Here is a 13,767-nt window from a genome sequence, read left to right as displayed (position 1 = left end):
CAATCTCGACTCCCTTGTATGTAGCTGCACTCTATCTAAAATGCTCTGTTCTAGTTTATATATTCTGACTAAACATGGTTAACATTTTTAAATAAACAATTAGTAGTAAAGCCCTTCTAACCTTTTACCTACATTCTGTGCAACCTTGCTTATGGTGTAAAAACGCCTAGCCAGAATTTTAGATATCAATTGTGATGAACCCTTGTTCATTATTTAAAAACAATTACTAGTAGAGAGTTCAAAATGTACATACAAAATATGAGTATATTCATGTAGGCTGAATGATCACAATATAACCAATAACATGAATAAATGTTCCTTTTTAATTTTAACACAAAAGTATACAAAAGAAGTGATGGATGGGACACTTGAATTGATCTCAATAACTGGTAATAACTCTGTGCCACATTCCAGCCCATCACTATTTTGCACAGCATGCCACCTCAGTTTGGACACAGCCCTAAGCAAATTAGTCTTGACCCTGCTACAATGGGAACAGTTCAGACCAACCTATAAGGCAAGGCGCTCCCTGAACCATAATACAAGCAATGGACTCACTTTCTGCGTGTTGGTACTTTCCCTCGAATAGGCGTAGGTGCCCGCAAAGCTATGCTTGATGCGTGTAGTACACTTGCATTTTAAATATAATAACACATATGTTTGATTATGTCCTTGTAATTATTTTACTATATTGTTAACTTGTCTACTGCCTGCTATACTATGAATTTGATCTGTTAGTTAATTTTTCTGTGATTTTTAATGCCTGCATATGCTTTACTTTTATGGATAAATATCTATCTGCCATTGCTCAGTAACCTCTTTCAGAGATTGAGCATGTATGTTGCTGACACCCAAATTCAAATCAAAACCTATAAAACATGGGTGATCGTCTACTAGTTATGGAATCTCTTGTAAACATGGAAAATAGATGTACCATTGCTTTCTCTGTCTCAATGCCTCCAAGACAGAGATAAGACAATAAATACAAGGCATACAGCTGATTCTACCTCAAAAAGAGCCTATGCTGGTGAGTTTGTGCTGCTACGTAAAGTATCTTCATTTAGCTACACCTCGAGACACCTCCCCTGGATCATCCTAGCAGTATTTCCCCAGGGCCAATTAATCCGTATTCTCCAGTGTCAAACAGACATTTGCCAAATTCTACTTAACCATGGAATTCAATGGTTGTCTCACTATTATTCAAGCCCTTGTATCCACAGACTACAAAATACTTAATTAAGGAACTCAAGGGCAAGCAATGAGGGGAGGTGCAGTATTTTTTTATAAGTAACCTTTCATTTGAACCTGGGCCTGTTAGCAAATCCTGGTACCATAAATCGTGTTTCTTGGAAACGTAACAACTTGTAAGCTAGCCATTATTCTTGCTTTATTTCCTCTATCACTCACACTGAGGTTTGGGAAAAAGGGTTGTATATCACAACCTTAAACTTATTTTTGGATCTATAGTAGAGTTGGTATAGCCCCTCTTATTCTGCTTTCATGGACGGATCATCATTTCATGCCTTTTAAAATTGATGTAGTTCAGGAAAACTATAATCCCAAATCTTCTATGGCTAAACTGTGTCGCTAGAACCATCCGTCTAGTGATGGATTTTCACGCAAAGCCTCTTGCCATTAAAGATAGTTAGAAAACTGTGGAAGAGTCCCATATTTTGTTTTAAGTAGTATAATCAAGCAGTTACAGTTACCCAGATGCGAAAGTCCTATTTGAGAATAAATGTTTTAATGTATTTTTTTAAGTGCAAAATTAAAAGCAATATAATCCATATACTATACCTGAATAAGTTTTGAATGATTAGAAGTATAAAGGCATACAACCCACCCACAAGATAGCATTGGTTTTTTTGTTGTCACTCTCATTTGCAATCTTTGTACTGCTTAGCTCCCATATGTTTATCTTCCTTTCTAGTTTTAGCTCCTCTCTGGAGCATATACAAAGTACGTGTATTCTTCCTCATAAATGGTCTTCCTCGTCACTATGGGGCATATTAGCAAGAATCTCGTTAAAATTAACGCCGTTTTAGCGGCAGGAAACTGTCGCTAAAACGGCTAAAACGGCGATAATGGGCTTGTTAATATGCGTTATAGAATTCCAATAAAAACCCAGGTTAGATGTGCAGAACATCTAACCTGGGCTTTTATTGGAATTCTATAACACATATTAGCAAGCCCATTATCGCCGTTTTAGCGGCAGTTTCCTGCAGCTAAAACGGCGATAATTTTAACCCCTTCGACGCTCATGACGAGCTGGGCTCGTCATGAGGTAGCCTCCTGCTACGCTCATGACGAGCCCAGCTCGTCATGAATAATGGGTTTTTGTAAAGAAGAGCACAGGAGGGGAATTTCGCTAGCGCTCATGTGGTTAACGAGGTTCTTGCTAATATGCCCCTATGTTTTTTAAAGCATTTCTGTATTATTCTTGGACGTACAATATGAATGCTTTCAAAAAACCAATACACGTAACAAGATGCACTTTAATTTTGCAGAATTCTTTCAAAAGAAGCACTTTTATTTTACATTGAGTATTCTTCCTTTCAGAAGATGGGCTTTCATTTTACATTGGGTTTTCTTTACAATTAATTCATGATTCTACATGTCTCGATGTTTTAAGCTTCTTATTTATGTTGCTATCACCCTATCTCGCATCTCTATCAACACTTTAGTTACTTACACCCACAACTCTACTACTCGACGCTACTCCACCTTAAGACACTCCACTCCACTTTACGTCACTCTGCACCCCGCCACTCTACGCCAATCCACTCTATGCTACTCCAGTCTACTTAATGCCACTCAACTCTGTGCCACTCAACTCTGTGCCACTCAACTCTGTGCCACTCAACTCTATGCCACTCAACTCTATGCCACTCAACTCTATGCCACACCACTCTATGCCACACCACTCTATGCCACACCACGCCACTCTGCGCTACTCCACTCTACACCACTTCATACCACTTTATTCAAGCCATTTTAGGCCCCTGTACTCCATTCCACTCTACGCTACTCTGTGCCATTCCACCCCACTCTACTCTAGGCCACTCTAGGCTACTCTACACCACTCCATTCCACTCCATGCCACTCTACTCTGTCACTCCTCTCTATGCCACTCTACCCTACACCACTCATGCCAATTTACTCCACGCGATTTTACACCACTCTATCCTACACTATGCTACTCTTCTCTAGGCTACTCAGGGCTACTCAGTCACTCCACCCCACCCCACTCTACACCACTCCACAACATTCTACTCCACTCTATGCCACTCCATGCTGCTAACTTTACTTTACGTCACTCCATGCCCCTCTATTCCACAACACTCTACTTTACTCTACAACATTCTACACCACTCTACTCTACGCCCCTCTACTCTGCTATAGATCCCCTCTCTGGGGGCCTAAACTCTATTACTGAGCACTGTTGCTAGTCAGATATCTGCATTTTGTGCCGCATGCCTGTTTTACAAACCCTTTGACATGCCTAGATATAAGAAATTGGCATAGAGCAGCCTAGCGCTGACCCCTGGGCCCACTGCCAATGGTTTTAAGACAGGGAGATTAAAGTGAATACCTTTCTTAGGTCTGAGTAAAAAATAAAGATTTTTTTTAAATAAGTGAACTACCTGTGCTCTCATAGAAAGGCATTCTCCCAGAAGCATGCCTAATTCTGTGGCTTCATGAGCTGAGGGTACATTTCGCTCATGCAGCATATCCAGTTGATGAAACATCTATTGTATACTGCAATTTTATAATCATTTGATCATGTGAGTAAGAGTCTAGGTGCACCAAACACACTTCCAGATGCTTGAATATTTAATTTATCTTGTTGAAGCTCTTTTATTCTTTTTATTCCTGACTTTCAGCTAAGTATTGATATCATGGACATGATTTCTCCGTAGGAAAGACTGAAAGCACAAATGAACATGTTCATAGTCTCTGTCCTCTCCCGCTGCTTGTGCATTACTGCTACCTGTAAAGCGATTTGGATTCTGTTCTGCATCTGATGTTTGGGGGTATTCGCATGCTCTTGTTAGGTCTAGAAGAACTATTAAATAATGTAAGAGATGAAGTACTGAATGCTGTATTATAATGTAAAATCATGCCCCTAAGGAGTTTCTTGACCTTGTTGAGCAATGAGGCGGATGGTAGAGTAATTTTATACGGTCATGGAACTTGGAGGTGACTTGTGTACTCAAACAGTACAATACTGTGTAGAGAGAGTATTTTATTCCTTATAATACAAGGTCACACCATTAAACTTTACAACCCTCTTTTAAATACTTTCTGTCTTACTCCTCCCTATGAAAAAAGGTGCTGAAGTCAATATATAAAATAGATGTGAAAATAAACATGACAATATGCAGCTTGTGATTGATGGCAAAACACATGCATAGCACTACGATGAAAGTCGCATTCAAAAAGGGGCTATAGTTCATAATGCTGCTAACCTGTAAATAGAGTCCTACTTTCATTTAATGAAACATATTACCATAAATGTTCCCTAATTAGCTAATTACTGAATTTTTAGAAGAAAAAAGGTCATTGAAAGTGGTAACTATCTATGTATTCCTTTAATTTTTTCAACAGTAGTTGTAACTACTTCCATGACCTGCTTTTTATAACTCTGCTTGCTCTGGCAGGAGGCATTGTGTTGTCACAGTTCCACTGTAATAAGTTAATACAATGGTGTAGTGATCTTGTTTTCGTCATACAGGTAACAAGTAAATCAAAAATAGAATATAATGAGAAAATTATACATCTCATCTGTGATGGATAGTTGGGTGATGCTTTTTAACAATTTCACTTCAAAATGCTTGGTGGTGACCAGTTAGATACAGGATGGGTGATTTGCGTATGACTGCTAAACTTTGGGTGGGTAGTATTCCTGCAGAACATTAACAAACAGTATTCAAAAGAGGTTGAACACATTGCTAAATCGATAGAACCTTTCCAGATTGGATATTAGCACTATCTGTTTAGCACAGGTTTGGTCCTAAACATAACTTATTCTTTTATGGGTGATAACCTGCTTCACCATTATCAAATAGATTAGAACACCTATGCTTGATTTGCTTTTCAAGCTGGTGATATTGTTCCCTGAAGCAAAGTGGCATGGACCAATTAGACCAATGCTATTGGGTACGAGTAGGCTGTGCGGGACTGTAAGTGTTGGGATGAAGGGGAGATTTGGAAATGTCTTACTATTTATGCCCAGGACTTTGGAAATGTCTTACCATGTTTGTCCTTGACTCTATAGTGTACTCTAGGTAAGCAAGGTCCTAGGGAAATGCACTCAATTTTCATCCAATTTCATGGTACTGTACAGTTCTCCTGCTATTACATGAAATCCCTCAACATTAGAAGGGGTAGGATGTGAAGCAATTAGAATATTATCTGTGACAATACTTCTTTGTTCTTGTTTTGAAGCATAACCAGTGTGCAGCGGCCAGATAATGGTTCGTACACGTGCAAAGTGAAAATCAACAATGAAGAAGTTATATCGGATCCGATCTTCATCCAAGTGGAAGGTACAGTAAGATTTTAGACTGTTGCTTAATGATCCAATTCTTTGCAGTTTGCCTACTGCTGTTATGAAGATGAGTTGCATCATCACCTTGGTCATGCTGTCATCTAATTATCTAGTTATCTAGTTATCTAGTTATCGACCCCATCATCTTTGCATGTATATATACAGTCCTTTAAGTGCAACTCTTGAACATAGGTAGATTTTTTAAAGCAGGCATAATTCATAATTCTTTATATCAGTGAGAAATATGTGTTGACTGTGGCAAGCATATCTGTGGAGTTTACTTGTTCTTGGGAGGGCAGGACATTTTCTTGTGCCATGCATTGTGATGCAGCTGTGGCAAACATCCATTTCCTAAATACAGATGACCCATTCCTAACAGTTTTATGGTTATTCAGGTTTTAAACATTTTCTATTTTGTACATTAGATGTCAAGAAGTCCAAAGATGTTCTTAAGACTGTTGCAGGCACTGCTTAATCGCAGGCTTACAACTACAAAGTCTGTCTAATTTTGATTACACCTCATGCCTCTTCCTTCCTTCACATCCCTGTCTCTTGCATCTGTTCCACCAAGGTTTGGAGCTGACTTTGTCTGCCATGGTGCTGAAATATATGTACATAAAGAAGAAGTGGGAAAAGGTTAGAGTCTGAGGCCTATCCTCCCAATACACGATCAAGGAAGCCAAAGTAACCTTGAGACCCAGTGATACATGGAATGCAAATATTGCCAAGATATGATGCCAAGAATATTGTTCCCTGTTAACACTGTAGTGTATGCCTATTTATAGGCAGGGCCGACTTACTGTAGTACTACAGGTAGAATTAAAGATGGGAATGTGTTAATTCCTGTGATGTGCAGGGGATGGCTATTTGGCCAGCAGATAGCACCCAGAATGTTGTAATTTCGGTGTGTGAAGTGTGGATATTCATAAGCTTTGCCAAAAGGTTTCGCCACAGATTAGCACATAAAAGCTAAGTATCCGTAAATGGTGTTGGGTACTCTCAAAACCCCTTTATGCCCCTTATTCATGGGGTTTAGCAGGAGGGGTTCCTGTGGGAATACATGTCCTCTGTAGTGAAAATAAAACTTGCATTTGCACTGGCAAATGTTTTACCAGTGGAAAATCTGTATCATTCGGGTTAAACATGTGAAGGAAATTTCATACGCTGATGACACACAGCTGCTGATCTCTTACCAGGATTGATCTCCTGGCACCCTTAATTCCTATAAGGACTGCCTCAAAGTGGTAGGCGGCTGAATGGGCGAAAAACTGCCTCAAACTTAACTCTGATAAAATGGAAAACTTTTTTTGGCATAAGAACAATTCTTGATCCTCTCAGGTGCTTCCCTTGCCCCATCTTCCTGTGTTAGGAATTTGGGTGTCAAATTCGACTCTGCTCTATCATTCAAACCCCACATGTAAGCATTCTCAGGTAGCTACTTTGCCATGCTGAAGTCTCTCAGACGTATGTTACTCTTGTTGCCGGTGGCTTCCTGTAAGACTATTATCCATGCCCTTCTCACCACCAAACTTGACTGCGCCAACAGTCTTTACTTGAATTTGCCAACTTACCTTCTGCAACAGCTGCAGATTATTCAGTATGTGCCGCACTCTTAATTCTCAAGGTCCCAATTCGACAATCCGTGTCTGCCCAGCTTCTCCAGCTTCACTGGCTCCCCGTAGTCAACCGTCTCAAATTCAAGGCGCTAATCTTTGCTTATAGAGCCTTGGCAAGTAAGGCGCTCTGTACTTGAGATGCAGACTCAAGGCCTACCACCAGAGTAGACCACTCCAGTCTAACTCACAGAGGCTTCTCCAAGTCTCTCGCATCCACAAGGCCAGATACAGTGGGAGATCCTTTACCTTCTTAACTGCTAAGCTGTGGAACACGCTCCTGCCCTGCCTATTTTTTATTTTTTTTTTGCAGAGTTTTATATAGCACGAACTAGACCCGAACCGAATCAGGTATCAGAGCGCTTTACATAGCACCAGTTACATTACATGAGGACACACTTTCATTTTAGGCACGGGGAGATTGTGATTTGCCCAGAATCACAGGAGGTTTTGGCGTCGTTACCGAGACTCGAACCCAGATTCCGAGGTCGAGCGCCCGAGCCGTTAGGCCAGCTCCTCTCCCCTATGCCTTTCCCCATCAGAAGGGATCTTCAGGAAAAGCTTAAAGACCCACCTGCTCAATGTTTAGTTCCCTTTCCTTCTGCAGGGCAGTCTTGCTGTTATTGGCGGGACACTGCTTCGGGATGAGCAGTGTGCTCTACAAATGCCTTTGTATTGTATTGTATATTTGAAAATGTATGATTTGGGCATATTTTCAGACCAAGGGCCAGATGTAAAAAGCCTTTTTGTGTTCGCAAACGGGCAGATTTGAAAATCAGCCTGTTTGAAAACGCACAAAGGCTGTTTGAAAAGTACAAAACCCTATTTGTGATTCACTAACTTATTACCTGTATCGCAAATTGTGTTTGGGCTTCGGGTTTAGGAAGGGGCCTGTGTAGAACGTCCCTTCCTAATACCGAATCGCATTGGTATTTGTAAAAAAATGCGATCACAAAACATTTGCATTTTACCGCCTACCTCATGTAGGTGGTAACCCATCCGCAAATGGGAAGAGGTCCCCAAGAGACCCCTTCCCCTTTGTGAATGTTTGAACTACTGCCTACTCTTAAAAAAATGAAATGAAAACTTTTCATTTTTTTTTTTTTTTAAACGCATCCCATTTTCCTAAAAGGAAAACAGGCAACCTCTTTAAATAAAGATTGCTTTATTTGAAAGCAATCACAGACTTGGTGGTCGGCTGACCACGGCAGGTCACCATCTCTGTGATTTTTGCAAATCCCAATGGGTCGCATGACATGCGTCATTATTATTCATGAGGTAGGTCTATTTACAATAATATCCAAGAGATAATAATGAAGCTCAATCAGTTTCTTTGTTGCAAAAGTCTTTATTTGATGTAATTCTAAAATATAAAAGCAACAGCCAACGCGTTTCGTTCTTAGAACTTCGTCAGGGCAGTCAGTAAGTTGCGTAATAATCGTCTCCACGAGGTGCCGGGTATCTCCTGGAACCAGGAGATACCCGGCACCTCGTGGAGACGATTTACTAACAGCTATACAACGTGGGTCCTTATCAAGGTGGCACACGTTCCTGAAAGACTGCCACACTCCACGATGCTTCAGGCATGACAGATTGAGACGATTATTACGCTGCCCTGACAAAGTTCTAAGAACGAAACGCGTTGGCTGTTGCTTTTATATTTTGGAATTATATCAAATAAAGACTTTTGCAACGACGAAACTGATTGAGCTTCATTATTATCTCTTGGATATTCTGGTAGTGCACAACTCCATCATCGTCAGTGACTTTTTTCCCATCTTCTTGGGTTGTACCCCGCAACGGTGGGTGCAGGAGTTATGTTTGCACACTAACAGCTTATAAGTACTTTTTTGACACTTGTGGAAATAACATGGGGTTGGTGCGGCATCTAGAGTCCACCGTTGACATTCTGTACCTGTTACAGGTCTATTTACAATACACTGGGAATCACAAAATGTGTAAAACACGCATTTGTGCATTACGGTTTGCAATTACCAAATCGCTATTTGGTAATCATAAACACTTACCTTCATACATCTGGCCCCTAGTCCTGTCGATTGTTGTGAGTCTTTGGCATGCAAAAATCTACACAACATGGAGCCATTTTGTCTTTGAAGAAAGAAAGACACATAAGTTCATTTTGAAGTATTTTGTAATAATTCTGTAAGATTTCCTAATTCCAAAAGAATGTTTTAATGCCAGCAACCATAAGCTAGACTTTTATAATGTGGCCTTGACAGGCTTGGATGAAAGTTTACCAATCAACAAGAACAGAGCAAGGATTTTCAATGCTCTAAGCAAAATAGCATTTTGCTTACTGAGCTCCCCTTGTTCTATGAGCGTGGGGTACTCCATAATTCCGAGACCCCAAAATGTATCTCAACAGTACACTCACAATTAGATGAATCAGAGTTGGTATTAAATGAGGGAATGTGCTCCTGAGGGAAGGCACCTCCCAACACATTGTAACGGGGTGTACTGGCTTACCCTCCGGACCAAGTGGCTGGGACCCTTCAAGGACTGTCCATACCTACCCCCCTCTTTCTTGCCCTTTACAGAATGACTTGCCTGACATCGACGGGGGACTAGACTCTCGGGACGAGGAAATGGACACCTACTGGCCCTTTAATTTCCAATCTGAGGACGAGTGGGCGGGGCTACGCAAGGACGCCGCTGCGTCAAATACGGAAGTCTTGGAGAAGCCGATGTGGTATCGATACAGTGTTCGGCCACAGAGGTCCTTCCAGGGACGTTAGAGAACAAAGTATCGTGTTCCCGTAGGGCATCATGTAGCTCTGTCCTCTGTTGTTTTTGTAGCTCATCGTTGATCACCAGTTGATCCCGAGTAGAAGAACTTCCAGGGTGGTCCGAGACCAGGTTCACTCCCGTCGGGAGCGGTCCCAACCACTTTTTGAGCAGATTTATGTGGTAGGTCTGCGTCTTGGAAGGGCTGATTTGTAATTTATAACTCGTTCTACCGATTGCCTCGATCACTCTATGTGGTCCCACCCATTCTGCACGGAATTTCTGTGTGGAGGACGGTCGGAGAACCAAAGCCCAGTCGTCTTTTTGCAGTTGCCTCCATTTCTTTCCTCTGTCATAAGCTACTTTCTGACGTTTCTGGCTCTCTTCTAGGTGCGTATAGGCTAGATCACATAGTTTTCCTAGCTTGGATTTGAGACTCTGGGCGTAGTCTAATGTTGTGGCGGTCTCTTCTGGGATCTCGTTCTCCCAAGCCTCCTTGGTCATGTCGAGTAGGAATCGCGGTTGTCTGCCATACAGTAATTCAAAAGCCGATATTCCTGTGCTACTCCTGAGTGTGGTTTTCAGGGTTCGGTTATAGCGTTCGACCAGGCCATCTGTCTGCGGGTGGTATACTGAGGTACGAATCTGGTGTATATTTAAGTTGTTACAGACCTCCTTCATGAGTTTGGAGACGAAGGGTGTGCCTTGATCTGTCAGGATCTCTTTGGGAAATCCTACTCGGCTAAACAATTCTATCATCTTTTCAGCGACTTGCTTCGAGATGGCAGCGGTTAAGGGGAAGGCCCCGCGAACCTTGTGGCATAATCGACGACCACTCGCACATGCTCGTACCCCTTCCGTGTCTTTGGTAACGGCCCGATAAGGTCCATTCCTACCCGTTCTAAAGGTTTCCCTATAATGGGTAGGGGTTGCAAGGGGACCGATGGTGGTTTGGTCATGTTCTTCCTCTGGCATATGCTACACTCCTTGCAGTACACCGCAGTGTCCTTGTAGATCCCAGGCCAGTAGAAGTGCCGGAGAACATTTTGGGTAGTCTTCTCTGCCCCGGTATGCCCTGCGACCAGATGGCTGTGCGCGAATAATAATACCTGGTCCCTAAAGGATACGGGGACTAAGAGTTGCGCTGGTTCCTCTGGCTTTCCTTGTCGGCATAACAAGTCCTTTTGTATCAGGAACCGGGGGTATGTTGATGGTTCGTCATCTTGGTCTTGGTGAGCTTGTTCCCACGCGTTGAAGAGGGTAGGATTATTGCCCTGCGCAAATCGGAAGCTTCGGTCTAACACCCACGGGTCCGGGGACAGCAGGGCAGGGAACGGGTCTATTGATCGGGATGGTCGGGAAGGTGTAACCGGGACCTGCTCTATACTTTTCTTAAACAGGTGCAGGAAACAAGGTTTGTCTGTCCCTATAATCAAGTCCTCTGGGAGGCAAGACAGAACCCCTACCCGTATTATATGTGGATCTCCGTGCAAGGGCTGTATCGGGAGGTTGGCTACGGGGTATGGCTTCACGTCTCCATGCACACACCTTATGCTCACCCGCTCCCCCGGTAAGTATTGGGAAAGGGCCACATGTTGGGTTTGGACCACGGACTGTCTGCAGCCTGAGTCTAAAAGGGCCTGAATAGAGGAACCGTTCACCCTGACACTTACTCTGTACGAGCTCCCCATCTCAGCTGAAAACAAGACGGCTTTGGGTAAGTACCCCACCTCCATGGGTTCGTCTTGTTGTCGTCGTTTGGGACATAGGCGTGCAATGTGGCCCCAGTTGCCGCATTCGACGCATTGGGGCCCTGGGGGCCCAGAGCCTTCGGGCCTCCAAGGGCGAGGCCGGGGTGGGGCTATAGGTCGTATAGGCCGTTTCTCAAGTTTGGGACCCAACCGGGGTTCTTGGGCTGGGCCCTGGCAAAGGTAGCGGCCATATCAATGGCCTGGGTAGTCGTTACGTTGTGGTGCTGGCGAAGACACCGTTGTGTGGCATAGGGAAGAGCTTCCAAGTACTGCTCTAAATATATATGATCCATGATCTCCTCCTTAGAGCTTGTCGAAGGGGTGAGCCATTTGTCTGCGGCCATCTTCAGTCGCACGAAAAGGGTTTTGGGGTTTTCTCCGTTGGCTCCCCGTTCTTTCCGAAACCTCAATCTGTAGGCTTCCGGATCCAAACCAAGATGGTCCAGTATAATTCTTTTTACCTCGGCATATGGGGTGTCTCCTGTGGGATCGGCCACTTGATACGCGGCCTGGGCCTCACCCTCGAGAAGCGGGGTCAGGAAGAAAGGCCACTTGCTAATGGGCCATCCACATGCTCTGGCCGCTCTCTCAAAATTCAACAGAAACGAGTGTGGGTCCTCTCCAGGGAGATACTTCTGGAGGGATACTGCTGCTGATCCATGTGGGATGAGCCTTTCTTCACTGACTCCTCGGGCTACTGGATCCACCCAGGGCTGAGAAGGTTCTGTCCGAGTTGCCAAAGCGGTCTTTATGATCTCCCTGTCGGCTTGGGCTGAATTTAACTGCTGCTCCACAAACCACTCTAGCCGCTCCTGTCCCTTCACCAATTGCTGTACCACTGTCTCCATCTCTGCTATACAGATGGCTTAAGTGCCCGCATTCTCCACCACTGGAACCGGCGCGGGAGTGAGGGGCAGGAGGCGTGTCTTAGTTTTAGTAGGCTTTAATGTGGCAAACAGGTAGTCTGTACAGGTTTTTTGGGTAGGGACGGGTCGACGGGGAGACCGGCTTCTCAAGGCTCGTCTGCTTCGGGGTTTCTCCTTCTCGCCTCTCCGATGTCTTTCGGGGCTCCGTCGGGTCGAGGCTCCTTCGATGTCAATTTTGCCTCTCGATACAAACAAACACAGCAAGACGTGAGTACGGTGCTCTATAGTTACAAGTGCTCAGGGGAAAAGGAGTCAGGAAGCACAAAAACCCGTGACACACTCACTCTTAGTTCAGCCTGTGAGGGGGGGGGGGTCTGGTGCTCGGGGAAAAGGATACCGGGACAAGGGAATACCCAGGACTACGTGGTGGAAGCGCCCTTCCTTCCAACCCAGCCCCTGATTTTACTCCGTACCTGGGCTAGCCACACACCTCCCCCGGGTGTGTGGCTGGGCTTCTCGTGGGGACGTTGGCCTCCTGGCGTACCCTCCGTCTCAGGCGCCGCTTCTCCACAGCTCTCCGCTTCCTCCGATCTTCTCCTCATCTCTGTAACACTCCTCGGCTCTCTCCGCTCCTCTTCCTTCTCCTCTCTCACGTCTCCTCTCCGGGTGAACAAGCACACCGGCTTCTCCAAGACTTCCGTATTTGACGCAGCGGCGTCCTCGCGTAGCCCCGCCCACTCGTCCTCAGATTGGAAATTAAAGGGCCAGTAGGTGTCCATCTCCTCGTCCCGAGAGTCTAGGCCCCCGTCGATGTCAGGCAATTCATTCTGTAAAGGGCAAGAAAGAGGGGGGTAGGTATGGACATTCCTTGAAGGGTCCCAGCCACTTGGCCCCGGAGGGGTACGCCGGTACACCCCGTTACACACATCAAAATCAGAAAATCAGCCAAATTAAGGAAAAGTTCCCTCTAAATAACTGAGTTCTAGATCGGCAGAATAGTTAAAGGGTTTTGTTATAAAATTCAAAGATACGATGATACAGGGTTGATGCCATGAAGACCCTCTGCATTACAGAGCAATGCATAATCAAAATAATGCTGAGTCTCTAGTGCGCAGCAAAATAAACAGGGAAACCGACAACATCTCTAGCAGCATCGAAAACTTCAGGGAATTTTTCTGTCTCTCTCTAAAAGTCAAGGGTTTTTATACATTATTTATGCATATGAAATAACCAAAACTGCA

At 44.0% G+C, this 13,767-nt stretch overlaps 1 protein-coding gene across 2 annotated transcripts in view; it reads left to right on the top strand.

Annotated features, from left to right (window-relative positions):
• The window catches only part of MERTK (MER proto-oncogene, tyrosine kinase), a 570,203-nt gene that overhangs the window by 187,135 nt on the left and 369,301 nt on the right, over positions 1-13,767 (top strand). For both annotated transcript variants that reach the window (XM_078649038.1, XM_078649039.1), the window contains exon 3: positions 5,449-5,549. In XM_078649038.1, coding sequence (XP_078505164.1) covers positions 5,449-5,549 — 101 coding nt within the window. The remainder of the gene's footprint in view (positions 1-5,448; positions 5,550-13,767) is intronic.

This window comes from Lissotriton helveticus, chromosome 6, assembly GCF_964261635.1.
Source record: "Lissotriton helveticus chromosome 6, aLisHel1.1, whole genome shotgun sequence".
Classification (NCBI taxonomy): Eukaryota; Metazoa; Chordata; class Amphibia; order Caudata; family Salamandridae; genus Lissotriton; species Lissotriton helveticus.
The sequence above is the reverse complement of the archived record's forward strand: the minus strand, read 5'-3'. Positions and strand labels throughout refer to the sequence as shown.